This window comes from Limanda limanda, chromosome 4 (genome assembly GCF_963576545.1).
Source record: "Limanda limanda chromosome 4, fLimLim1.1, whole genome shotgun sequence".
In the NCBI taxonomy this organism is placed as follows: domain Eukaryota; kingdom Metazoa; phylum Chordata; class Actinopteri; order Pleuronectiformes; family Pleuronectidae; genus Limanda; species Limanda limanda.
In genome coordinates this window covers 26,861,151-26,887,705 of record NC_083639.1, presented here as the reverse complement: position 1 = coordinate 26,887,705, position 26,555 = coordinate 26,861,151, and the positions used below count along the sequence as shown (strand labels likewise).

At 39.7% G+C, this 26,555-nt stretch overlaps 3 protein-coding genes across 3 annotated transcripts; all 3 read left to right on the top strand.

Annotated features, from left to right (window-relative positions):
- Window positions 1–4,613: 4,613 nt before the first annotated feature.
- Window positions 4,614–6,319, top strand: atp6ap1la (ATPase H+ transporting accessory protein 1 like a; the record flags this gene model as incomplete). The annotated part of the gene is made up of 4 exons (XM_061070002.1): window positions 4,614–4,792; window positions 5,127–5,177; window positions 5,692–5,929; window positions 6,041–6,319. Coding segments are annotated over 4 exons (747 nt in total), but the record flags the coding sequence as incomplete, so codon positions are not given.
- An 845-nt stretch (window positions 6,320–7,164) lies between these two features.
- pde12 (phosphodiesterase 12) lies at window positions 7,165–15,704 on the top strand. The gene is made up of 8 exons (XM_061069808.1): window positions 7,165–8,030; window positions 9,497–9,924; window positions 10,044–10,149; window positions 10,692–10,842; window positions 14,248–14,326; window positions 14,413–14,535; window positions 14,664–14,869; window positions 15,162–15,704. Exons 1-8 carry the CDS (start codon window positions 7,450–7,452, stop codon window positions 15,279–15,281), a joined length of 1,794 nt encoding a protein of 597 aa, XP_060925791.1. The 5' UTR covers window positions 7,165–7,449; the 3' UTR covers window positions 15,282–15,704.
- A 2,530-nt stretch (window positions 15,705–18,234) lies between these two features.
- gmppb (GDP-mannose pyrophosphorylase B) lies at window positions 18,235–25,608 on the top strand. Its single transcript, XM_061070093.1, has 10 exons — window positions 18,235–18,307; window positions 19,735–19,922; window positions 20,052–20,132; window positions 20,429–20,477; window positions 20,594–20,736; window positions 21,196–21,354; window positions 21,592–21,670; window positions 23,487–23,614; window positions 23,711–23,893; window positions 25,125–25,608. The coding sequence occupies exons 2-10, from the start codon at window positions 19,794–19,796 to the stop codon at window positions 25,254–25,256; spliced, it is 1,083 nt and encodes a 360-aa protein (XP_060926076.1). The 5' UTR covers window positions 18,235–18,307; window positions 19,735–19,793; the 3' UTR covers window positions 25,257–25,608.
- Window positions 25,609–26,555: the final 947 nt, after the last annotated feature.

Below are 26,555 nucleotides of genomic sequence, written 5' to 3'. Positions count from 1 at the left end.
TTCTAATTTTTTAAAAATATATAATTATTATTGTTGTAATTATTATTAAAGGTAATTAAATGTTCCTTTTCATTCATACAAAAATAACTTAATATACAGAGAACACGAATAAATGTTATAAAGCTTATTCCAAACTTTCATTTAATGTTTTTTTTTTGTTTGATTTGGTTAAGACACTTATTAGAGGTAAACAACAGACACACCTCTCTGTAGAACAAAAAACAATCAAACAGCAACATAAACTGCTTCCTCCTTAAATGAAAACTGAACAAACCCCTCCATTAAACTGTTTTAATAAAAACAGAATTATAATATAGGTATAACATTACAACCAGAAATCAAAAAGTCAGAAGAACATATTTACGTTCTGAAGCATTCAAAATATAAAACTCCATATTTTAAGTTGACTTTGATTTTATATAATCTGAATGAAATGATTTGTTGTGTTTATAACAGTCCAGCTGTTATATTTTTATAATTATTATTATAAAACTATTATTATTTTTTATAACTTTTTGATGGCTATAGGGACGTGAAGACGATTTAAAAAAATTATTAACCAGAGGCATACAACTTATATGTAAACATACAAGCATATACTGTATATATATATATTTGTAAATACACTGTGTTTACTCGCCTCATGTTCCTGTGGTTTCTGTGACACCTCAATGTCCTCTTCCCGTGGAGATCCAGACACCTGTGTGTCTGGATTACAAACAGGCAGATTAAGTCAGTGATGTTATGTGTTCCCTGTCTGGAAAAGGGATTAGGTCCTTTTAGGATATTCAAGCTTTTTAATATATTGCTTTAAAACATGTACCAGTAAGTACAGATTCACTCTTTCACATTTCTGTTCTGTCAGTGTATGTTGTTTAAATGGACCCACAATATATCTGTCGAATGTTGCTCTGTCAGTGTCATCATCACCACGACCTTTAATCTGCTGATCTTCATTGTTGACTGAACTGATCTGAAATGAGAAAATATGTGAACAGTGAATGTCTTTACCCGGTGGGCGTGTCCTGTCCACCCTGCCTGCCCCTGTCACTCTCTCTCCGATTGGATGATTCATGGGTCTGACAAGGGGGCTTAAAGACAGTGGGCTGATTAAAGTAGATTAGGAGGAGGAGAGGGGGACAGAGTGTGTGTGCTGGCATCACACTCTGGTCGCCACAGCGATGGCTTCGCCGTGGAAACACTGCAGCATCCTCCTCCTCTCTCTCCTCCTCCATCTGCAGGCGTCTACCTGCCTCGACCGGCCGCCTGCTGACAGGTAGGTGGAGATGAACAGAGGCAGAGATATGAAGCAGCTTGAAGATTAGAGTTGTTGTGTTTCACCTCTCCTGACTCTCTAATCTTTGACTACCGACACATTCAGCTCAAAGATTACGGATGTGTTCCCATTGACCACAGGCCGTGTGTTGAATTTCATTAATTTATTCTTTTCTCTATCTATCTATCAACCTAAATGACAACAATGACGATAACTGAGTATTTGCAAGGAAGCGAAAAATCCCTTGTCTGATTTTCTGTGTTTTATATCACAGCAGAACACAGAGACTGAAGCTTACGTGAATCAACAAGCCAAAAGGAAACAAATGAGGGTTCAAATCTCTGTAGAACTGATCTGAGCTGCTCACTGCCAGGAGCTAAAAGGAGAGTTAATTGCACTCAATCAGATCGACACAAACGAGTAATATTCCCAGTCGTGTCCTCGCAATTTCTTTCTACTGCCAATTTCCATGAGGAAAATGTGGTTTTCTTAGTAAAGAGGTAAAAAATAAAAGTGTGGAGGTGAAGGTTTTGGATGAAGGTGAAGGTTTTGGATGGAGGTGAAGGTTCTGGATGGAGGTAAAGGTTTTGGATGAAGGTGAAGGTTTTGGATGAAGGTTTAGGATGAAGGTGAAGGTTTTGGGTGAAGGTGAAGGTTTTGGATGGAGGTGAAGGTTTTGGATGGAGGTGAAGGTTTTGGATGGAGCTGAAGGTTTTGGATGGAGGTGAAGGTTTTGGATGAAGGTGAAGGTTTTGGATGAACGTGTAGGTTTTGGATGAAGGTTTTGGATGAAGGTGAAGGTTTTGGATGGAGGTGAAGGTTTTGGGTGAAGGTTTTGGATGGAGGTGAAGGTTTTGGATGGAGGTTTTGGATGAAGGTGAAGGTTTTGGATGAAGGTGAAGGTTTAGGATGGAGGTGAAGGTTTTGGATGAAGGTGAAGGTTTTGGATGGAGCTGAAAGTTTTGGATGGAGGTGAAGGTTTTGGATGGAGGTGAAGGTTTTGGATGGAGGTGAAGGTTTTGGATGGAGCTGAAGGTTTTGGATGGACGTGAAGGTTTTGGATGGAAGTGAAGGTTTTGGATGGAGCTGAAGGTTTTGGATGGAGGTGATGGTTTTGGATGAAGGTGAAGGTTTTGGATGGAGGTGAAGGTTTTGGATGGAGGTGAAGGTTTTGGATTGAGGTGAAGGTTTTGGATGAAGGTGAAGGTTTTGGATGAAGGTTTTGGATGAAGGTGAAGGTTTTGGATGGAGGTGAAGGTTTTGGATGAAGGTGAAGGTTTTGGATGAAGGTGAAGGTTTCGGATGAAGGTTTTGGATGAAGGCGAAGGTTTTGGATGGAGGTGAAGGTTTTGGACGGAGGTGAAGGTTCTGGATGGAGGTGAAGGTTTTGGATGGAGGTTTTGGATGAAGGTGAAGGTTTTGGATGGAAGTGAAGGTTTTGGATGGAGGTGAAGGTTTTGGATGAAGGTGAAGGTTTTGGATGAAGGTGAAGGTTTTGGATGAAGGTGAAGGTTTTGGATGGAGGTGAAGGTCACAGTCACAATAGTTTCTCAACCCTGATCCCTGCAAAAGTGTTGAACTGGATTTGAAACACCAACAAAACCACATGGTCATGAAACATAATCTGAGGTCTTTGCAGAACCCTTCAGTGTAGAAGTTATTTTCTGACAATGACGTTGAGACAAACCAAACTCTAATGAGACGATAATGTTGCCGGACATGTAAACAGATGTTCCGGCTGTGTCCTTTCTCACAGTGTGCAGCTGTTCGTGGTAAAATAGGGAGAAGCTGCAAAATCTCCTCTTGGCCGAGCGCCACGCCATCCTGCATGACCGGTGTGTGTGTGTGTGAACTCTGATTGTATGATTGTGTAATCAATTTGATCCCTCAAGCCACAGTCCTGAGCTCTGACCCAGAAAACAAGAGGAGCTAAACCGTGTTTTGCAAAATAAGTAATGATGAACATTATCTCTTTGTATCAGTTATTTATTGACTCTCCTGTTGTTTTTTTGTTTACAGAGCTGCTGTCGCTCCAATCCATGGTTAGTATCCATCTATCTATCCATCTATCCATTTATCTATCCATTTATCTATCCATTTATCTATCTATCTATCTATCTATCTATCTATCTATCTATCTATCTATCTATCTATCTATCTATCTATCTATCTATCTATCTATCTATCTATCTATCTATCTATCTATCTATCTATCTATCTATCTATCTATCTATCTATCTATCTATCTATCTATCTATCTATCTATCTATCTATCTATCTCTCTATCTCTCTCTCTCTCTCTCTCTCTCTCTCTCTCTATCTATCTATCTATCCATCCATCTATTCGTCTGCCTATATCTATCTATTCTGTTATTTCCTCTGCAGATGAAGGGGTCCCACACAGTGATGGAGGGATGTGGATGGAGGACACAGAGCAAACAATCAGACATATGCTGCAGGTAAATCAGGTCTTCTACTTATTTTTGGGGATTAGAGATGAACAGTGAAACAATCAATGTTATATCTGCTTAAAAATAAGAAAGTGCTGTGATCGTGAAAGAGGATAGTTTCATCTCCCAGCTTGTAGATCTGGGATTCATGAGTTGAGAAAAGAGAATGAAAGGGAGAAAGAAAAAAAAGGAGTGAAGTAGGAAAGCCAAAGGTCTGACGTGGTTTGAGAGGGAAAATTGTTATTCTTACAAAGGTTGTGGCGATATAGAAGAAAACTAAAGTTTGGAGTTTCTTTAACATGTTTAATATAACATGCTATACAATAAAACACATTTGTCAGTGATATGTAAAGTATATAAATGCCTCTTTCGGAATTAATGTGATTTTATTCTCACATGAAATATAAAACTTTCTGTCTCCAGCCTCCTCCTCAGTCTCCAGAGGCTCCACAGAGGAAGTTACTTCAGGTTCGAGGAGCTGCTCTACCCTTCCCTCCCCTCAAGGTGGCGTAATTCACTTCACACATGATTTACCTATATAGTCCAGGTTGCGTCCTGGACCTGGTCTCTGCACGCAGACATGAAACTTATATCCATCTTCTCATGCGGCGACAATACGACAAAAAAAATCTTCTTTTCATGAGAAGATATATCTATTTAGCTATATGATATCGTTAATTCACCATATTGGTAACTATGGGCTTTCTAAACGTCTCATTTAGCAGGATACTATTCTCAGCTCATCAGGTGTAAGGAGTATGAAACATATGTTCAAACTAGGAGAGTCAAACTAATCCCTCTGAATGTAAGAGTATGAAGCTGCATAATATGATAATACTGAAGTTCAAGCTCATCACATTTGTTCAGTATTTGAGTAAACCCCCCATGTTGCACCTGTGTCTCCCCTTCAGGTGTTTTCTGATGGCGAGCTGTGCGTCCTGTTCCAGGCCCGGAGACTGTCTCTGCGCCTGGAGAAGCAGAAGCAGCTGGACCTGACGGAGCGAGCCTTCTCTCCTCAGAAATCTGTGGACACCAGCCAGTCTGTCTGCCACCGGGACAAGGCAACGTATGTACTGTCCACCTGTCTGTCTGCATGAGCCGTCTGCTTGTCTGTCTGATGTGCACACAACCGCAACAGCATCAGACAACACTGATGTTTTGGGGATTGACCTGTTTTCTGAGGTGATTGATGACGTATTTGAATAAAAACAGTTTGCCTTGGGCCTCGAAAGTCCCTTGAAAGACAAGTGAAATAAGTCAAAACAGAGGAAGGATGTTGATAATAGAGTCAAAGAGACAGAATGTTCTTGGGTCATCAAGTCACAAAGTAACTATAACGTGTGTGTGTGTGTGTGTGTGTGTGTGTGTGTGTGTGTGTGTGTGTGTGTGTGTTCCTGAAGGTTGCTCATGAGGTTTGGAGACGTGGAGGATTTGAGAGGCCTTTCAATCAGGTTAGTCATACCCCTGTTTGTTGATATACACCAAACGATAACGCAAAACTCCTTTTTCCTTTTCATAAAGCATCGTTATTCATCACAATCATCCCATTATATTCTGGCGAGGCTGTTTCTTTAATTCACAACTACAACAAAATTTGACGGGTTCTTCTGGGTTCAGGCCTCATCCCTCAATCAAATTTGGTGAAAATTGGTAACCTGGTATTGGTATCCTGCTAACAAATAAACTAACAAACAATGAAAAGTGTTTTTCTTGTTGGAGGTAATAAATGACATCATGTGATCAAAAAGACAACAATACTGATAAGACAGATCTACCTGAATATGTCTGATTAAAAGTTGCCCTGCGAAGTTAATAAAAGTTATGATTCTATTCCGAACTTCTCCACATAACGCATAACGTTGTGTTTCTTTGAGTCCACAGTCTAATGTGTTAACAATGAAGAGCCAAGTAGAGCACACATGTGAGGTCTGGATTCACAGTGTTCTCTCGTCCCCCGGGTGTCAGACTGCAGCTGTCCAACACCTTCTACGAGTCGTCCGGTCAGTGGTGGTTCTCCGTGGACAGCGTCTCTCTGCTCTACAACACGTCTGAGGAAGCTGTGTTCAATGCCAGCGAGGTGTACGCTCCGGCCTCCTCCTCCTACCACTGCCTCCATGTCAGCAACCTGCAACGCCACAGCGCCCTGCTGCTGCCCAGCACCGACCACGCCCACCGCTGGACCATCACCTTCACCGACTTCCAGGTACCAGTCACTGACACATACTTCCTGCGCCTTAACACCAGGGAGGACGTCTTTGAACCATCACACTACATTTGTTTGTTACTTCTGACAAAGTCTCCTCCCTCTCCTCAGATTCAGGCCTTCAACGTCACCTCCGGTAAGTTTTCTCCCGCCAGCGACTGCGCCACCTTCCTGACGCCGGCCATCCTGATGGGCCTGGTCACCTCCCTCATCCTGCTGCTGGTCCTGGCCTACGCCCTCCACATGGTCATCCACCTGAAGCACATCGAGCACGACGACGAGCACAAGGCCGACGTCTACTACCCACAAACCCCTGAGCAGCCTGAACACTGCTATGTGGAAGACATGGCAGAGAAAAATATCCTGGAGTATAACCAGGAAGATAAATAGAGACTGTTCTCTCTCTCTCTCTCTCACACACTTCACAACCACAGATAATTCGATGCTGACATCTGACACCAGCTCTCTGGTATGATGGAACTTTCTGCACAGAATTTGCTTTCTTAAACATATATTTAAGGAGTTTTGTAATCTATCGGTGAATTGCTGTATTTGTCTTTGTTATAAATTAATTTTTAAAATGCGTCATTTGGTTTGCTCTGTTTTTCTCTAGATATCCATATCCGTTATTTATTATATGTATTAGCCTTTTTTCTGTGTTTCTTGTCACAGAGCGTACAAAACATTTAGCAGCTGCAGACTCAGCGTCTCACATGACTATTCATTGAACAAAGCTAAAGGCAAGACATTTATTGGGAAATAGAGAATTATAGTGGCAGGAAGGGAGAGTGCAGTGCAGGAAGATAATATCATGACCCTGTCACAGGATTGGAAAATGCAGACACTGTGGACAAATACAGGTACTTTATTGTAGGTCGTGTTAGTTATAAGAGTCCAGTTTGTAGGGTTACAATATTATGTATACATTATTTTTAGTAGTTGCAGTAGTAGTAGTAGTTGTAGTAGTAGTAGTAGTAGTAGTGTTACATAAGATAATCCTTTATTAGCCCCAAAGCAAAGGGGACAGTCAAAAATAGACACCAGTAAAGTAAACATGAAATATAAACACAAGGACAATACACAAAATAGAACTGAATAGGTGATTATTATTTTTTATTATAATAAATAAAGCGATTCAGCTAAAATCATCTATTTCTCCAGTTTACGCCTGTCTTAACACTCCAGGCCTATAGGTGGCAGTGATGCGCCTGCGAGCTGTTTTGATTGTGATGAAACAACCACCACAGAAGCAGGGTGAAGCCCATGCTGACCTCCGGGAAGTGCTGACAGTTCATCTTCTAACTTTTAAAATATTAAACTCCAACACGTTGATCTACGCTGAGGTTTTGTTCACGGACCCTTTGTGTAGTTTAGTTCTGAAACAAACCGCCGGAAGTTGAGTGTTTCTCCCCCTGTTAGCATGTGGCTAGCCGGTGAAGCTATATGACTCTACCCGGCTCTGGTCGCCTCTCTTCGGTCTCCTTCCGCCCGGTTGTCCCCTCGCTGGCTCCGGGGACTTCATGTTGAACCGTCTCCCCGGTGTCCTCGCTCTGTTCCCCCGCCGCCTGCTGCTCTCCTCCCCGCAGACCGTGACCGGAGCCTGCCGCCGCCTCCTCGGCACCATGGAGCCCGCCGTGGTGAGGTGTCTCCCCGGGCAACCCAAGCTCACCATCTCCTTCACCCTGGACGGCAGCAAGAAGCAGATGCTGCGGGACCAGGACGAGCCGCTGGCCAAGGCCCTGGCCCGGATCTCCAGCGGCTTCGCCAAGGGCCAGGGGAAGGCGAGGAAGAACAAGAGGCGGAAGTCCCAGCAGCAGGAGCCGGGCGACGCCCCCCAGCCTGCCGCCGTGGTGAAGCTGTTCTTCGGCGGGGACGAGGTGCCCGACACGGAGCTGAACGCGGAGGCCTGGCGGGACGGAGCCGTGCTGCAGGTGGGAGACCTCCAGTTCTCTGTGCACAGGAACTCTCCCACCTTCACCACCGCAGAGCTCCCGGTGTCCCTGCTGGCCGAGTTCCCAGTGTGCCCCAAGCTGGAGGTGGAGTTCGGGGACCTGCAGGACTGCGAGTTCACCTGGTTCAAAGAAACAGGCCCAGGCACCAGGTAAAGGTAGATAGATAGATAGATGGATACTTTATTAATCCCTTGGGAAATGTAGGTCATCAGTAGCTTATATACTTATACACCTCACTGACATACATACCTAAATCACATATACATAGGGAGAGAACATATTACAGATACAGGAATGGGTCTGACCCTATGGTACAGAATGCAATGATTGTGTCAGTGATATGTGTTCATATACACCATATTGATATTATATATAATTTTATACAATAATATTGTCTTTTGCACACTCTGTCTACATATTCTTAGACTCATAGTATATTATATTACCTATTGTATAGTCAAATACTTATATTCATATTCATACCTCTACTATATATCATATATTATATCATACTCTCTGTATATTCTTTGTATACATAAGTCTATATACACATATTTATACATGTGTACATGTTATAATTACTATATTATATCACCATTACTATTATTATTATATATACGGTTGCTGCCATTATTACCATATACTGCTTTTATATTGGTATAATTACTATCATATATAAATATATATTATGTTATATTATATACTATATATACTGTACTATTCTTATATACTGTCTAACAATACCATTACCATCATATCATCAGTACTATTACCATCATCTTGCCACTGCACTTTATCTACCTATTTATCTTGGGTTTCTATTTTTTTATTCTTTCTACCTCAATATTTTTTATTTTATTCTATTGTATTGTATTCAAATATACCGGCTGCTATGACAACTTAATTTCCCTTCGGGGATGAATAAAGTAATCTATCTATCTATCTATCTATCTATCTATCTATCTATCTATCTATCTATCTATCTATCTATCTATCTATCTATCTATCTATCTAATATATAATGAGATGAGTAGACTATTATTTAAATCACAGTGTTCATGATGAAGAGTTAATTTAGAGACTATTTGAAACCCACTTTGAGATTTCCTCAATTCAAATTAGATTTAATTCCAATGTATGATATATTTCCATATCCAGACCACATCACACCAGTTCAACATCTAAATCCACTTTACTCAGACTTGTCACATCTGGACCATATCAGCAATGTGTGTAAAAGCCTTGTTTTATTTATGGTAACACGAAAAAAATCACTTTTAACCTTTTCATCCTCTCAACACCACTGTACCAAGTCCAGAGAAAGAAAACCCTTGTTGAGAAAGCAGAACTGTTCCAAAACCTACAGTTGAAAGATCACACTGATTTTAAAATGAGTAAAACAGCCTCAGCTTTAAAGGACTCATCCTATACCCATTTTACCGCAGTTGATATGGTTCCTAGGGGTCTAAATGAAATGTCTGTAACATACTTTTGTCAAAATACCACAAGGATCATCTAAAACAGCCCTCCTCAGATTGACCTGTTTTGAGTTTTGAGTTGAAGAAGTGACGGGTCCTCCAGCACATTTGTCTTCATCTTGTTCTTCTTGTCTCAGCCCTGAAGTTCCCGGAGAGGTCGAAGGTCAGGATCCAAGCTGGACTCAGGTGGGATGTGGGCGAGTCCACATCCCGTCCAACAAGGACATCGGCTCCAGACTCAAACTGCGCTGCACACCCAGAGATGGAAGTCGCGGCGGCCTGGCCAAGGAGCTGGTCTCTGTGGGCGCCGTGGAGGCCGGACCAGGCATGTGCACGTTTGACGACAGACACGCGTACACCGTCAAAGAGGCCGAGTGGCCCGCTGTGAGGGTGGTGTCCTACAACATCCTTGCAGACGTCTACGCCCAGACAGAGCTGTCCAAGACGGTGCTCTACCCGTACTGCGCCCCGTACGCTCTGCAGCTGGACTACAGACAGAACCTGATCAAGAAGGAGCTTGCTGGATACAACGCTGACATCATCTGTCTGCAGGAGGTCGACCCAGGTAAACCAAAAAAACAAGAAACTGTATATAAGGATCCACACCAAAGGAGTTAGATCCCATCTCTTCTGTGGGCTGACGTTATGTGATGGACGTGTGTCTCTGTCTATGTCTGTCTTCAGGGGTGTTTGAGGACAGTCTGTCTCCGGCTCTCGATGCCTTTGGTCTGGACGGAGTTTTCAAGCTGAAGGATCGGCAGCATGAAGGACTGAGCACCTTCTACCGCAGGTCAGGTCCCAGGGTGGAGCTTAGTCTGAGGCAGCGTCAGGGGGGAGGTCTCTGAGGGTAGTCAGGATTTGATTATGTTTCTCTATAAGTGTGAATTCATGTCATGGCAGCGTTGAGTGTTTGGAATTTCATAGCTTATAATTTGGGTGATTTTGATATACAGTAAATTCTGTGGTAACTAAAAGTCCTAGATGTATCAGTCCATCATGATGAGTGCTGCATCAGGTCATGAATCAGGACTCATTTAAATGACAATATTAATTATGTATACATGCCTATATCTTGATTTAACATTTATTTAATTTCTCTGGTCTCTGGTTATTTCTAAGCATCCTACAGCTTTTTTAAATGCAGGTGAAGCATTTGCATTAACTGTACAGGCTGTAACTGTGATATATATATTTGCAGGTGTAAAATGCTGATGATGTTTAGTTCTTTATTTTGAAGATGAATAATTATCTCTGGTTATAGAACAATCTTAAATATTTAGATCTAAATCCAGGATTAAGTCATGTAATTAAAAAATGTTGTTGTTGTTTCAGGTCCAAGTTCCAGCTGCTGAGTCGTCATGACATCATGCTGAGTGAGGCGTTGACCTCTGACCCCATCCACTCCGAGCTGCTGGAGAGGATTTCTGCAAACAGCGATCTGACCCTGAAGGACAGAATACTGAAGAGAGCCACCTCGCTGCAGGTGTGACAGTTTGCGCCTCATACTTTTATGAATATGAACTCAAACTCAAAATAACTCGCTGCTGATGGATAATGCATCTCAAGCAGGTTTTGAGTTTACTCACTGGAATGAACTGAAACAGAATAGTTCTTACAAAAGTATTAGCCAAAAAATATTTCTGGGCTTATTAATGTAGCATTTACCGTTATGAAGATTTACACAAATCAAGAGCACAATATTTCTAACAGGAGTCAAACTAATAGAAGCCAATTTATAGATTTATTATAATACGTGTTGCTCCATCTTTATTAACCCTCCGCTCTTAGACTCATAGTATATTATATTACCTATTGTATAGTCAAAACCTATATTCATATCTCTACTATATATCATATCATACTCTCTGTATATTCTTGTTTACATAAGTCTATATACACATATTTATACATGTGTACATGTTATAATTACTATTATTATATCACCATTATTATTATATATACTGTTGCTGCCATTACCATATACTGCTTTTATATTGGTATTATTACTATCGTATATAAATATATATTATGTTATATTATATACTATATATACTGTACTATTCTTATATACCCTCTAACAATACCATTACCATCATATCATCAGTACTATTACCATCATCTTGCCACTGCACCTTATCTACCTATTTTATTGTATTCTATCTTGTGTTTCTGTTTTTATTCTTTCTACCTCAATATTTTTTATTTTATTCTATTGTATTGTATTTTATTGTATTCAAATATACCGGCTGCTATGACAACTTAATTTCCCTTCGGGGATGAATAAAGTACTCTATCTATCTATCTATCTATCTATCTATCTATCTATCTATCTATCTATCTATCTATCTATCTATCTATCTATCTATCTATCTATCTATCTATCTATCTATCTATCTATCTATCTATCTATCTATCTATCTATCTATCTATCTATCTATCTATCTATCTATCTATCTATCTATCTATCTATCTATCTATCTATCTATCTATCTATCTATCTATCTATCTATCTATCTATCTATCTATCTATCTATCTATCTATCTATCTATCTATCTATCTATCTATCTATCTATCTATCTATCTATCTATCTATCTATCTATCTATCTATCTATCTATCTATCTATCTATCTATCTATCTATCTATCTATCTATCTATCTATCTATCTATCTATCTATCTATCTATCTATCTATCTATCTATCTATCTATCTATCTATCTATCTATCTATCTATCTATCTATCTATCTATCTATCTATCTATCTATCTATCTATCTATCTATCTATCTATCTATCTATCTATCTATCTATCTATCTATCTATCTATCTATCTATCTATCTATCTATCTATCTATCTATCTATCTATCTATCTATCTATCTATCTATCTATCTATCTATCTATCTATCTATCTATCTATCTATCTATCTATCTATCTATCTATCTATCTATCTATCTATCTATCTATCTATCTATCTATCTATCTATCTATCTATCTATCTATCTATCTATCTATCTATCTATCTATCTATCTATCTATCTATCTATCTATCTATCTATCTATCTATCTATCTATCTATCTATCTATCTATCTATCTATCTATCTATCTATCTATCTATCTATCTATCTATCTATCTATCTATCTATCTATCTATCTATCTATCTATCTATCTATCTATCTATCTATCTATCTATCTATCTATCTATCTATCTATCTATCTATCTATCTATCTATCTATCTATCTATCTATCTATCTATCTATCTATCTATCTATCTATCTATCTATCTATCTATCTATCTATCTATCTATCTATCTATCTATCTATCTATCTATCTATCTATCTATCTATCTATCTATCTATCTATCTATCTATCTATCTATCTATCTATCTATCTATCTATCTATCTATCTATCTATCTATCTATCTATCTATCTATCTATCTATCTATCTATCTATCTATCTATCTATCTATCTATCTATCTATCTATCTATCTATCTATCTATCTATCTATCTATCTATCTATCTATCTATCTATCTATCTATCTATCTATCTATCTATCTATCTATCTATCTATCTATCTATCTATCTATCTATCTATCTATCTATCTATCTATCTATCTATCTATCTATCTATCTATCTATCTATCTATCTATCTATCTATCTATCTATCTATCTATCTATCTATCTATCTATCTATCTATCTATCTATCTATCTATCTATCTATCTATCTATCTATCTATCTATCTATCTATCTATCTATCTATCTATCTATCTATCTATCTATCTATCTATCTATCTATCTATCTATCTATCTATCTATCTATCTATCTATCTATCTATCTATCTATCTATCTATCTATCTATCTATCTATCTATCTATCTATCTATCTATCTATCTATCTATCTATCTATCTATCTATCTATCTATCTATCTATCTATCTATCTATCTATCTATCTATCTATCTATCTATCTATCTATCTATCTATCTATCTATCTATCTATCTATCTATCTATCTATCTATCTATCTATCTATCTATCTATCTATCTATCTATCTATCTATCTATCTATCTATCTATCTATCTATCTATCTATCTATCTATCTATCTATCTATCTATCTATCTATCTATCTATCTATCTATCTATCTATCTATCTATCTATCTATCTATCTATCTATCTATCTATCTATCTATCTATCTATCTATCTATCTATCTATCTATCTATCTATCTATCTATCTATCTATCTATCTATCTATCTATCTATCTATCTATCTATCTATCTATCTATCTATCTATCTATCTATCTATCTATCTATCTATCTATCTATCTATCTATCTATCTATCTATCTATCTATCTATCTATCTATCTATCTATCTATCTATCTATCTATCTATCTATCTATCTATCTATCTATCTATCTATCTATCTATCTATCTATCTATCTATCTATCTATCTATCTATCTATCTATCTATCTATCTATCTATCTATCTATCTATCTATCTATCTATCTATCTATCTATCTATCTATCTATCTATCTATCTATCTATCTATCTATCTATCTATCTATCTATCTATCTATCTATCTATCTATCTATCTATCTATCTATCTATCTATCTATCTATCTATCTATCTATCTATCTATCTATCTATCTATCTATCTATCTATCTATCTATCTATCTATCTATCTATCTATCTATCTATCTATCTATCTATCTATCTATCTATCTATCTATCTATCTATCTATCTATCTATCTATCTATCTATCTATCTATCTATCTATCTATCTATCTATCTATCTATCTATCTATCTATCTATCTATCTATCTATCTATCTATCTATCTATCTATCTAATAACTCTTGTTCCTGCAGGTCAGTATACTCGAGGACCGGAAGACACCCGGCAGGAAGGTGTGTGTGGCCAACACTCACCTGTACTGGCACCCGAAAGGTAAAAGCTCCTCGAACATGAACACGCCTCAGTCACTGACACAAGAAAGAAGTGTATATATATAAATTAATTCATTTCTTTTGAAGGAGGGAACGTTCGCTTGGTCCAGATGGGCGTCGCCCTCAAACACCTGAGTCATGTGATCCGTGAGGTCGCACCTGGAGCTCCATTACTCTTCTGTGGAGACTTTAACTCCACCCCTGCCTCAGGTAACCCCCCCCAGAAGCCTCAGTGATTGCAGTGTTTTGATATCCTCCGTGGATCTGCTCAGTAGAAACATCCTCTCACTGTAACAGCTGCTCACGTTATCTTTGTTTCCCTCCTCCTGTCGTGTCAGGTGTGTTCCAGCTGCTCACTGAGGTGCTGGTTCCTCAGCAGCACGCCGACTGGAGCAGCTCGGGCCCGGACGAGTCCTGCAGCATGGAGCTGCTCTCGGGTTTCCCCCCCCTGCTGAGCGCCTGCGGCCAGCCGGCCTACACCAACTATGTGGGGGGATTCCAGGGCTGCCTGGATTACATCTTCATACAGCCCGACAGCATGCAGGTACTAATAGACAGGGTTCTACCAATGCATAAGAGCTATATGTGAGAAAATCTGTTTTTAATCTTTGTACTGAGATATAACTCAGTAGAGCAAATACCTCAACCATGGCCCAACTCCTCATGAACCCAGATTTAAATTCTCTAGATTCAGATTTTTTATTTGGAACCTGCAGATGAAAACACATCATTGGCAAAGATAAAATTGCTTGATTATACATTTCTAATTGGGTTGTGTTGTTTGTATAATTAAACAAGGAAGCTAACATGGTGTGTGCATGTGTGCGCTTGTGCAGGTGGAGCAGATGATTCCTTTGCCCAGTCACCAGGAGGTCACGACCTATAAGGCTCTGCCCAGTGTGGCCCACCCGTCTGACCACATCGCCCTTGTGTGTGACCTGCGCTGGAGCCCCTGACCCCTTGACCTCTGACCTCCAGTCTCCTGGTTCAAGATGCTTGAGAACGGAAAATACTTCATTTTTAATATTTGAATGAAAACATGAGTAACTGGAGATCAGTAAAAATCAACAAAAACATGAACTACACAGTTGAGTTCATGTCATATTATTTACAGTCATGAATATCAAGAATGTTTTATCATCACTGATATTCAGTGTTGGATTTGTCACTTTTAAGAAAAAGTTATTAATTACATCTTGCTTGTTAATTCTTTCAGAAGTGATTCTCTGGCTGGTTCTTCTTCGCCTTCTCAAACAGCCGTTATAACTCATTTTAGACCAGGTGTAAACTGAATGGTTATAATATAAGTATTTATTATTTTTAATATGGTCAAACAAGTTGCCTGAATTGTAAAATAAATTATAGTCTACTGAAACGTCTATTGATGAATTTGGCTCCTTTTCTGTCCACACATCTGAACCTTAAGCCACATTAAACACAATTTATTATTATCTGAGATCTGTCATGTCAAATTCTTTATTATCTCCTCATCCTGTTTGTTAGGACAATTTAAAAGCTCTCCAGACAAAATATTCTCTCACAATCACATCTCAAAATTCTGTGGAAACCCGTTCCTGTCAAGGGATAAAAACTGATGTAATGTTGGAAATTGCAAAAATAAAAATACAAAGTAGGATTACAATATGTTTTTCAGATTTTTGTGATAATTTAAAAATGACAATTATTTACAAATGCTTTACATTCAGTGCAAGTCACATGAGGAGGCAGTCAAAATGTGTATATTATTATTATTTGTTGATCAAATTTGGAGATTATAAAGAAAAGGTAGTAGTGTTCCCACAAACAACATTGTTTACATTTAGTTTTGTTCTGCTTAATGTTTTCAGTTCATGTTGAAACACACAAGTGAAAACATCACTAGGATTATTTTACATTCAGGTTCTGACATTAGATCCATTTCACTTAAATCTTCCGCACTGGACCTTTAATTAATAAATTAATAATTTAAAACGTCCTCACATTCTTCAGCCGGACACATTAACATCCGCCTTCCTTCGCCACGCTGTTTTTCTCTGATTGGTCAGAAGTGGTGAGGAGGCGGCACCAAAGTGGAATGTACCACCGAGTCGTATGTTGGGGGTGCAGAATGAGTTAAGATACAATTTTACGGCATAGATGTGACAGCCTTGATGTTGAGGTCTATTTTTTTAATCAATAAGAATAAATAAAAGACCTATTCCAATGTTTATTTAGTCTAATTTAACATAATCTCTCCTTTTAATTCAAAATCGGGTGAATTCCAACATCCGCAAGTCGGTGACAGCAGGGAGACGCAAACCGGAAACATGGTGATTGACAACCAGAATAAAAGCTTGAAAACTTTTTCAATGTACAGGATTGGAACTCACTGTTTGGATGTAATAGAGGACATTTTTTTAAGCTAAAATAATGTGATAAAAATAAAGTTTGTTAGGTTGACACATGATTCTGGTGCCAGGTGGTTTATCTTACCAGAAGGAGGTGGAGATTACATTACATGTCATTAAATTAATTTTATGGATGACTGTAATAGTATTGTGTAGTTCTGGTAGTGTAAGTGTGAATGAGACCAAGTGAGTGTTTCAGGTGTATATTTATATCTGTGTCTATGTGGAATTAGACATATTTCAGTGTGTGCATTGTATATTTAGTTAGTACTTTTGCTGATTGTCTTTATCATGATGATGATAATGATAATTATTATTATTATTAGGGCCCGAGCGCTGACAGGCACTGACAGACAGTGAGGCCCTATTGATATTGTAAGGATTATTATTATTTTTCAGGCAAATTAATGGGATTTTTGAGGGCTTAACATGCTCAAATTCTTATCAAAATTTACATAAAATTAGAAAGTGGTGAAAATGTACGTATTCTGGAGGAATTTTCAATGGGCGTGGCAAAATGGCTCAACGGTGCCCCCCGAGACCCCCGAAACATGTTCACATAGATCAATCTTCACAAAAATCGAAACGCATGCTTCTACATGACCAGACAAACAAAGAAGTCTATTGGTGCAAATGCAAAAACACAACAGGAAGCCTGCTATTTTGCATTTAGTTGCCATTTTGGCCATATTCCACAGTTTTACTTTGAAGTACTTGTCCCAGGGCTTACATTAGATCAACTTCAAATTGAGAGGAGTGTCCTCACAACAAGACGGAGATACAAACTGACTCAAAGATCGATTTTTCGTCACACGGTGTGACCGTGGTGTGGCGTCAAAGTTTGATTACACCTCATTAAAACATGATGTTCTGTATCGCGGATATACATGGACCATGAATCCTTTGATGCTGAGCCGTCAACAAACAACTGCACTCCTGCAGTGACAGTGTCAGTGGTCAAATATCAAAGGAATCTTTATGTCTTGCAAAGGTGGCATCTCTCTCTCTCTCTCTTGCTCTCTCTCTCAGAATTGGGGCATTTCCTCAACCATGTAAACATTGAAGGAGATGATGTCATAACTCTACTGTTCATTGTCCTATCACCACCAAACTTCTGTCTTATGAGTCCAAGCCTGAACAGCTCTATGTGTTAATATTTCCTCAGTCATTATTTATTTTTTTCAGGCAGAACGCATGCAACGCTTCAAAATGCATGTGCTCGGGCCGCTCAGTGCTGCCTTGTTAATAGATTATATTTTATCTTGACCCTGAGTCTGACTGAGAAGTGATAAGTCCAGTCAAACTTTACTTATGTAGCTCAATGTCACAAATCACAACAATCTTTCCATCTCACGACACCTTCTGTGGATATGAAACATGAAGAGAAACTCAGTGAGTGAAAATAAAGGGAAACCAACAGATGAGTCAGATCATGGGACAGACATGTGATAGCACTACAAGTTTTATTGTGAAACCTTGCACCGGATGTTGTGCCTGTGACACGTCCTGGCGTCCTGTCGTGTCTGAACTACGTGTCATTCGTGGAGTTTCACTGATCCTGAACCTCCTGGACTCGTTGGAATCAGCTGATCCCGGTGAGTTCTTCTTCTTCTTCACTGTTTCTACTCAACTTTCCACACAGAAGAAGAAGAAACACGGGCGATGCTAACTGTGGCTAACAGCTGTAGCTCACAGGCGCCTCCCCTGTCAGCTGCTGTGAATGAAGCTTGTTAGCATCTCGGCTAACGTGAGCTAGCTCCAATCACTGTGAGTTCATTCAGAATCTGAAACCGAAACACAATCAGTCTGTGTTAATCTCCTCGAAACTGTTGTCAGGTGTTCACACTGAAACTGACGTTAGCTCCTCGTTAGCTGCAGCTGTGCTAATGTGATGCTAACACCGGCTAGCTGCTGCTGTTCTGACTATGACACGTTTCAATCTGTCTTTGTCTTTGTGTTTGTGTTCTTCTATTATCACCTGTGTGTTATCGACATGTACAAAAACTACTTAAAACACTACATGAGTACTCAGTAGGCATTACTGCGTCGGTACACGTGTACTTAGTAGTCTGTAGTTCACTATTACATGTGTACTCAGTTGTCACTATGACATTATGAGTATTCAGTCAGTACTCAACATGTTTACAGTAATTAGTACTTATTAACACTATAACACTAGTACATGAGTACTCAGTAGTCATTACTGAGTCTTTACACGTGTACTTAGTAGTCTGTAGTTCACTATTACATGTGTACTCAGTTGTCACTATGACATTATGAGTATTCAGCCAGTACTCAACATGTTTAGAGTAATTAGTACTTATTAACACTATAACACTAGTACATGAGTACTCAGTAGTCATTACTATATTATTAATGTATTACTCATTAGTCAGTATTACATTATTACAGAAGTACTCAGTCCTCAAAGCTACATTGTTACACAAGTACTCAGTGGTCATTACAATATAAAGTCATAAGTACTCAATAGTCGCTACAACATTATAACATGAGTATTCATTAGTTCTTGCTTAATTATGATCTCAACCTTAGATCTTTAAATGGTTTCCTGGCCTCTCTCTCTCTGCCAGGGTGTGGATGAGTGAGACCTTTGCGCCAGAAACTACACGTTGTGTCATCGTGAATATCTGGCTTTGCGAGTTTTTACTATGAGTTTTTAAGTAATTTACAGAACATGTTACACCAGTCTTCAGAATCTCCTGCAGGTTAAACTGGAACAAACAAAGCCTCCTTCTCTCTGACAGCCTCACGCTACTGTAACATATCAGACTACAAGTCTCCCATAATGCAACACTGTAAAAGACTAATGTTTTAATGCTACTCTTTCCAATCCTTTGAAATATTAGATGGGTTAAAACACAGTCTTAGATAGTTTTGGCTAAGAAATAGGCGATTGGATTTATCAAAGCTATAAACAAACATGTGATGAATCTGTCAGGTGCTTCAACAAACCTGACTGTGATCATCCAATCAGTGACTCTCCTCTCTCTCTCCTGTACAGGCTGGATCTGGTTCTGAGCTGCAGTTTCCCTGCTAAACGGTTGCTTACCAACCAGAATCATGAAGGCCATGATCCTGGTGGGGGGGTACGGGACCCGGCTGCGACCTCTGACCCTCAGCGTCCCGAAGCCGCTGGTGGACTTCTGCAACAAACCCATCCTGCTGCACCAGGTGGAGGCGCTGGTCAAGGTACAGAGGGAGGAGACACCCAGGGGGGGGTTTAACATACCTGCCGATGTGTCGTTGTGTGTTCTCAAATTACTTGTCTTCAGTGAAAGTAATTTGTCACTGTGTGTGTGTTTGTGTGTGTGTGTGTAGGCCGGGGTGGACCACGTGGTTCTGGCGGTGAGCTACATGTCAGAGCTGCTGGAGAGAGAAATGCGAGTCCAGGAGGAGAGAGTACGTGGAACAAGCACCGACACACTATGACACCTGTGAAACGCACCAATATAAACAACACAATCTAAGTGTTTTAGTTGTGAACAAGAAAAACCTGTAAATCCTTATTTGCAACACTTGTTTCAAAGTAGAAACACTCTAGTGCTTCTGTCAAAATGTTTATTATTCTCAGGGTTCATGTCTGAAAACAGCTTGATAAATAGCTTTGAAGTGGTTAATATTTTGCAGCGGTAAATACATTTGAGTGTTAATATTCATGGTGCTGCTTCCTGAATGTTCCTTTGTTGTCTCCTCAGCTCGGGATCCGTATCACTTTGTCTCATGAGACGGAGCCTCTGGGAACGGGTGAGTTTCTCTTCACCACAGACAAAACCAGACAGGAAACTGATCTTTCATGACTGTGACTGAAAGTTTAATGTAAAGAGTAGAAATCAGACTTCAATGTGTGTGTTTGTTTCCAGCCGGTCCCCTGGCGCTGGCACGAGACCTGCTGGATGTGGACAAGGAGCCGTTCTTCGTCCTGAACTCAGACGTCATCTGTGACTTTCCCTTCAAGGATCTTCTGCAGTTCCACCGCAACCACGGCAAAGAGGGAACCATCGTGGTGAGAAAGATGGGGACAAGCACATTGACCTTTGTTTAGCTGCAGAATGAAAACACCGACACGAGGTCCGGTCAGAGTTTGGTGTTTTTTCAGCTGTGCTGCTTAAAAGTTGCCTGCTGTAAGAGAACAGTTTGAAATATTCAGTCGTCAGTCATATCGTCTCAGACCACAATTAAATGTGGCTTAAATTTTTAATACTGACAATTTCAACTTCCATCAGAGAAAGGAAGATTGATAAATACATACAGTACATACAATTCGTATTTGATTGTTATTTTGCTGATACTTTTTGTCTGTATATACATAAAGAAAAGGCGACATCTCAGAAATGTGTTTGACTTTCTATAGAGTTGACAATTTGTATTGCTCTGTTTCATTTTTTTAATATAATACAGAAGACTTATTGTGTTATAATGTAAGATCGACTAATCAAGCATGTGTGTGTGTGTGTGTGTGAAGGTGACTCGGGTGGAGGAGCCCTCTAAGTACGGCGTGGTGGTGTTTGAGTCGGAAGGCGGGAAGATTCATCGCTTTGTGGAGAAACCACAGGTCTTTGTCTCCAACAAGATCAATGCAGGCATATACATCTTCAATCCCAGCATGCTCAGCAGGATCCAGGTGAGAGGAACACACACACACACACACACACACACACACACACACACACACACACACACACACACACACACATGTCTACTTATTTAACCTTGTGTCAACATGTGTCTAAAATGAAGTAGCAAGTGCTGAGACTTTAACTGTGAAACTGCATAAAAAGTGAAATTCTCTATTTTTATAATTCTACGTAATGAATAAAAAACCAGAACAAACATGTTGTGTTTTCTTTTGTCTGTGCAGCTGAGACCAACGTCCATAGAGAAAGAGATATTTCCTGTCATGGCAGAGGAGGGGCACCTGTACGCCATGGAGCTCCAAGGTAACTGTCACCACTGCTGCTGTTATACACCAGATTCAGTATAGACCTCATGTTTTGTAATTGGTTACACAACTCAACATAGTGTTATAGTTTCTTGAGTTGAATGAATGAATGAATGAAAACCAACTACAACTCATAGTTATTTTTTCTTTTTACACTGTATAAACAGAAATATAAAAGAACTCTGTTCATCTGATTCACACACTAATGAAACAATTCCTCTGAGAAGAAAAACATATGACGTCGCAAACACTTAAATCTGATTTATGGTCTGTGTTCTCTAGTGAGGTCACCATTACTGCAGTTACACTGTTTGTATTGAACGACATGTTAATACTTTAAATATTCAGTGTGTGGGATTTAGTGACATCTAGTGGTGAAGTGTCATGTTGCAGATGAATACCCCTCACCTCAGCCTCTCCTTACAGAAATGTGAGAGAGAACTTGTGGAAACCTTCAGTGGTCTTAAAAACTCAAAAGGTGTTTAGTTTGTCCAGTTCGGGCTTCTGTACTCAGAGTTTACTCAGAGTCCATGAAAAAAATCAATTTTTTTACGTTTAAAAAGATCACGACACACAGCTACTGTAAAAGTGGACGAAATCTTGTTTGCCAGTTTGACTCTAATGTCCAAATGTAACTTCAGGAAATCTTCAGTGAAAACTACATCTGTTGCAAGTCTTTACAGATGAGACATGATATGAAAACGTGTTTCTAGCTCAATAGAAACTGTCTCTCTCTCCACTGTAAAGGCATTTCAATAAACATTCAACTATTCTACCAGATACAGCACAATAGGAACATGGTTGTAGGAAGTATTTTGGTTTTTGACCTGCATGCTTGCTTTGGTCACTGCAGCTCACAGCTCAACCAGACGTAAGTGTTTCTCTAGTTCGTAGTTCTGGAGAGGACTCGACTGTAGAGAAGCACAGATTCCAACCTCAGCTGTTCTGCAACAACGTGTTGAATCAGTGGATCTGGATTCTCCTTCAGGCAGAAATAAATATCTAGATCATAAAAAAACACCGTTCAAATCTGTAATCGGTGCTTCTCTAGATCCACGTCTCTCTCTGGGAGCGATCAGCTTTGTGTGACACAGCAGAGCCACGTAGTTAATCCTCCTCTCGTCCTGTAGACCAGTAAGACAGACTGGGCTGACTGGTCTGAGTCTGCTCCAACTCATAGTGGCTTTGTTTCCCTCGTGAGCAGCTCCCTACTTTTACAACTAAGACCACTACTGAAGGTCTTTGTGATTTCATGCAGAGGATTTGATGAAGTGATTCTTTTGCCCAGTTTAAAAAGAATCTGAATCTGCCGTCCGAGCAAAAACTCAGAGCTGAACAACAACAAGAACATTTTACTTCACGTCTCAACTTTTTTTTAAATCAGATGATTTCTCTTTCACCCACAACTTCATAGATATCACTCAAGTGTAGCTGAATTAAAAAAAACAGTTTTATTTTCACAATTCTGATGTGTAAACGTACACAGATTTATAAACACAACACAATTAAATAAGTACAATTTTAAAATAGTTTTAAATGGAATAAATGAAACTAAACTGTGCTCACTGATGCTCAACGTGTGGAATTCAACTCAATAGTGAGAGTTATTCCATTTGTTTGTGTATTTATAGAGCAGGTGTGTGGACGTATCTGTCAATCATGTGACGTCATTCTTCAGCACCTCACCTGCTGGAGATCACAAGAGCCTCCTTTTGTGTCCTTGTTTCCGTGGAAACTAACTGCTCTCACTGGTTTTATGTCTGTCTGTCTGTCTGTCTGTCCATCTGTCTGTGTGTCTGTCTGTCCATCTGCAGGTTTCTGGATGGACATCGGTCAGCCTAAAGACTTCCTCACAGGGATGTGTATGTACCTCCAGTCGCTACGACAACAGGCTCCTGAGAGGCTACACACGGGGCCCGGTTTCCTCGGCAACGTCCTGGTGGTGAGTGCCGCTCGTTGAAGCTTTGGTTCCGTCAGATTAAAGAACCGTAAACAGTCAACGTAATGATTTCCATTCCTCTCTGTCTTTCCTCCTCAGGACCCGACAGCTAAGATCGGGGAGAACTGCACCATCGGGCCGAACGTGAGCATCGGCGCCGGCGTGGTCGTGGAGGACGGCGTCCGGATCAAGCGCTGCACGGTGATGAAGGGGGCGCGGGTCCGATCGCACTCCTGGCTGGAGAGCTGCATCGTGGGCTGGAGCTCCTCGGTCGGTCAGTGGGTGAGTGGAGGACCAGGGGCGCCGGCTGCTTCCAGACAAACATCATCTGACTGATAAAACAAGATGAACTCTGGAATTGATTCATGTGTTGCTGCAGAGACATTTACACAGTCAGGACGGTGAAAGGAGAGATGTTTGGGTTTAATAATTACCAGCTGTAGTAAATAAGAGTCAGAACAACCTACTGCTCCTGTCTGACTCCCTATGTACGTGGAGAACTGCCATTTAGAATTGGTAAAATCAGGCAGAATCTCATCTCCTCCTAAAACCAGACCAGGGTCAAAATCAGAACCTGTATTAACATCTGATGTTCTCTAACCTGCTACAGTTCTACAATAAGTAGGGTTGCAAAATTCCGGGAATATTCAAACTTGGAAACTTTCCATGGGAATTAAAGGGAATTAACGGGAATTAACAGGAATTAACAGGAATAAACTGGAAATGTTGTCGGTAATTTATACTAACTGTATTTACCTTGTCATATTCAGACATAAATATAAACATTTTGTTTTGTCATAGGCTGATTTGAGCCCTGAGGAAACTTTGGGCACTTGACTATATGCTTCTGCATCGTTGTGTCATTCTTAACATAGGTCTTTGCACAGTATTTGCAAATGTACACAGCCTTTCCTTCTACATTGGATGGGGTGAAATGTCTCCACACATGAGAGAGTGCACGTGGCATTGTTCTGTAGAATAAGATGAGACAAAAGTTTGTAAAAAAACACTAATGCAATGCCAGAGATATTAGTTAGCCAAACAATTGGAATCGTCTGTAAAAATATTTTACACTTGATGGATAAATGAATGGAAATAGTCTAGATGAACAGATGAACAATCCTCAATCAGCATGCTAATATATTTTCCCAGTAATATCAACAAAACTTACGTGACTAGTCCTTCACTCTACAGCAGGCCTCAGTAGCCCTGCTGTAGAGTGAAGCATGCTGGGAGTTATCTGTGCATGTGATGGAAGAATGCCTCATTCAATACATATTTAAAATAGAGTTTTGAATGAGATTTTTATTGCTCAGCGTTTAATTTGCGTAGTTTTTTTTTTTTTTCAAAATTCCCGAGCTTAACTTCCCATGGAAAGTGTCCGGAAAGTTTCCGGAAATTTACCGGAAACTTTCCGCCCATTTGCAACCCTAATAATGAGTCATACGTATTTTTACGATTCTCCGTGACCAATCATCAGTCGTCTCACGTCTGTGTTAACCTCTGTCTTCAGGTCCGAATGGAGAACGTGACGGTGCTGGGCGAGGACGTGATCGTGAACGACGAGCTCTACCTGAACGGTGCCAACGTCCTGCCGCACAAATCCATCAACGAGTCCGTCCCGGAGCCGCGGATCATCATGTAGCTGCCGGCGGGGGGGGGAGGAGAGAGCTCGCCCGCCTTCTTCTTTTTAATGAACTCAACTGAACGCCCAAGCTGTGCCAGAGAGAGAGAGAGAGGGAGGAACAAACGGGCAGAAGGAAGGAGGAGGAGGAGGGGAAAGGGAACAAATGAAGGTGTTTTTTTTTTTTTTTTACTCTATTTAATTGATTTTGCCTCCTTTTGTTCGCCCTGCTCGGCTGTAACCTTCCATCCGTCTGACACGATGGCGTCAGCATGATCAGCTGATTCAAGTCGTTTCACCGCTTCAGGTGAAACGCTCTCGTCCTGAAAGAGGCAGCTGGTGAACACTGCTTTAATAGTAAAGGGTGAGGTAGAGGTGGGGGGCTGGTGGAGGGACAAATACTGAGGTTACTGAGAATGTTAAGGGACGAGGGGGTGAGAGAAGGACATGATCACTGCTGTTCAGATTCACTATGCATTTACATTTCCTGTAACCGAGCCTGAAGCCGTGTGACTGAGATTAATCAAAACGCTGTGTTGGTTCTAGTTGAATCCACCAGGGCTGTCATTTTATTCATATAATCAAAGTGCTTGTTGGATTCAAAATCTACAATCTAGAAGCACATCGGACCATCTGAAGTATTTTGCCCCCGTGCTCCAGCAGAGGGCGCTCACTGAAACCACATCAGTAATGTGGAACTTCACTTCTTGATTTGGCTCTGAAAGCTCAACCTCAACTTGTCTGGTCTCCTGGTTCGAGCAGAACAAAGTGTCGACTAAACATCTGAAGCTCTTGCGGTGAATGATGTGACCCAGAGAAACGACCTCATCATCAACTGGAGTCGTCTTTGTTTCCGCCTGAATGTAGTTCAATCGATTTTTATATAAGAATTCTGTTTCGTCTTTGCCTCGGTGAACTTTTCTGATCTTTCTTTGTATCATAGACAAATCAATGCCAAACAAACTGCATTTTAGACTCAGACACTAAGAATACTAAAGGGATGTATATTATAAAGCTTTAGTCTTAGAAGAATCCTGTCATGAACTAAATTGATGATTAGAAGGATTCATCCTTTCAAAGTGGGAAAATCTCCCTTTTGATTAGATTAGAAAGATTTTGAGAAAAACATCATGTCATTGATGAGAGATATCAGAAGATCAGTGTGTCATCTGTATTTAATCAAGTAATATGCTTCAGTATAAGTTTCATAATTAACGTAATACTTGATCATTTGTCTCATCAGCACCATTTAATCATAAGTATCAGGACTTTGAAACAGTCTCCTGAGTGGAGGAGGAAACGTCTTTGAGGTTATTGTTG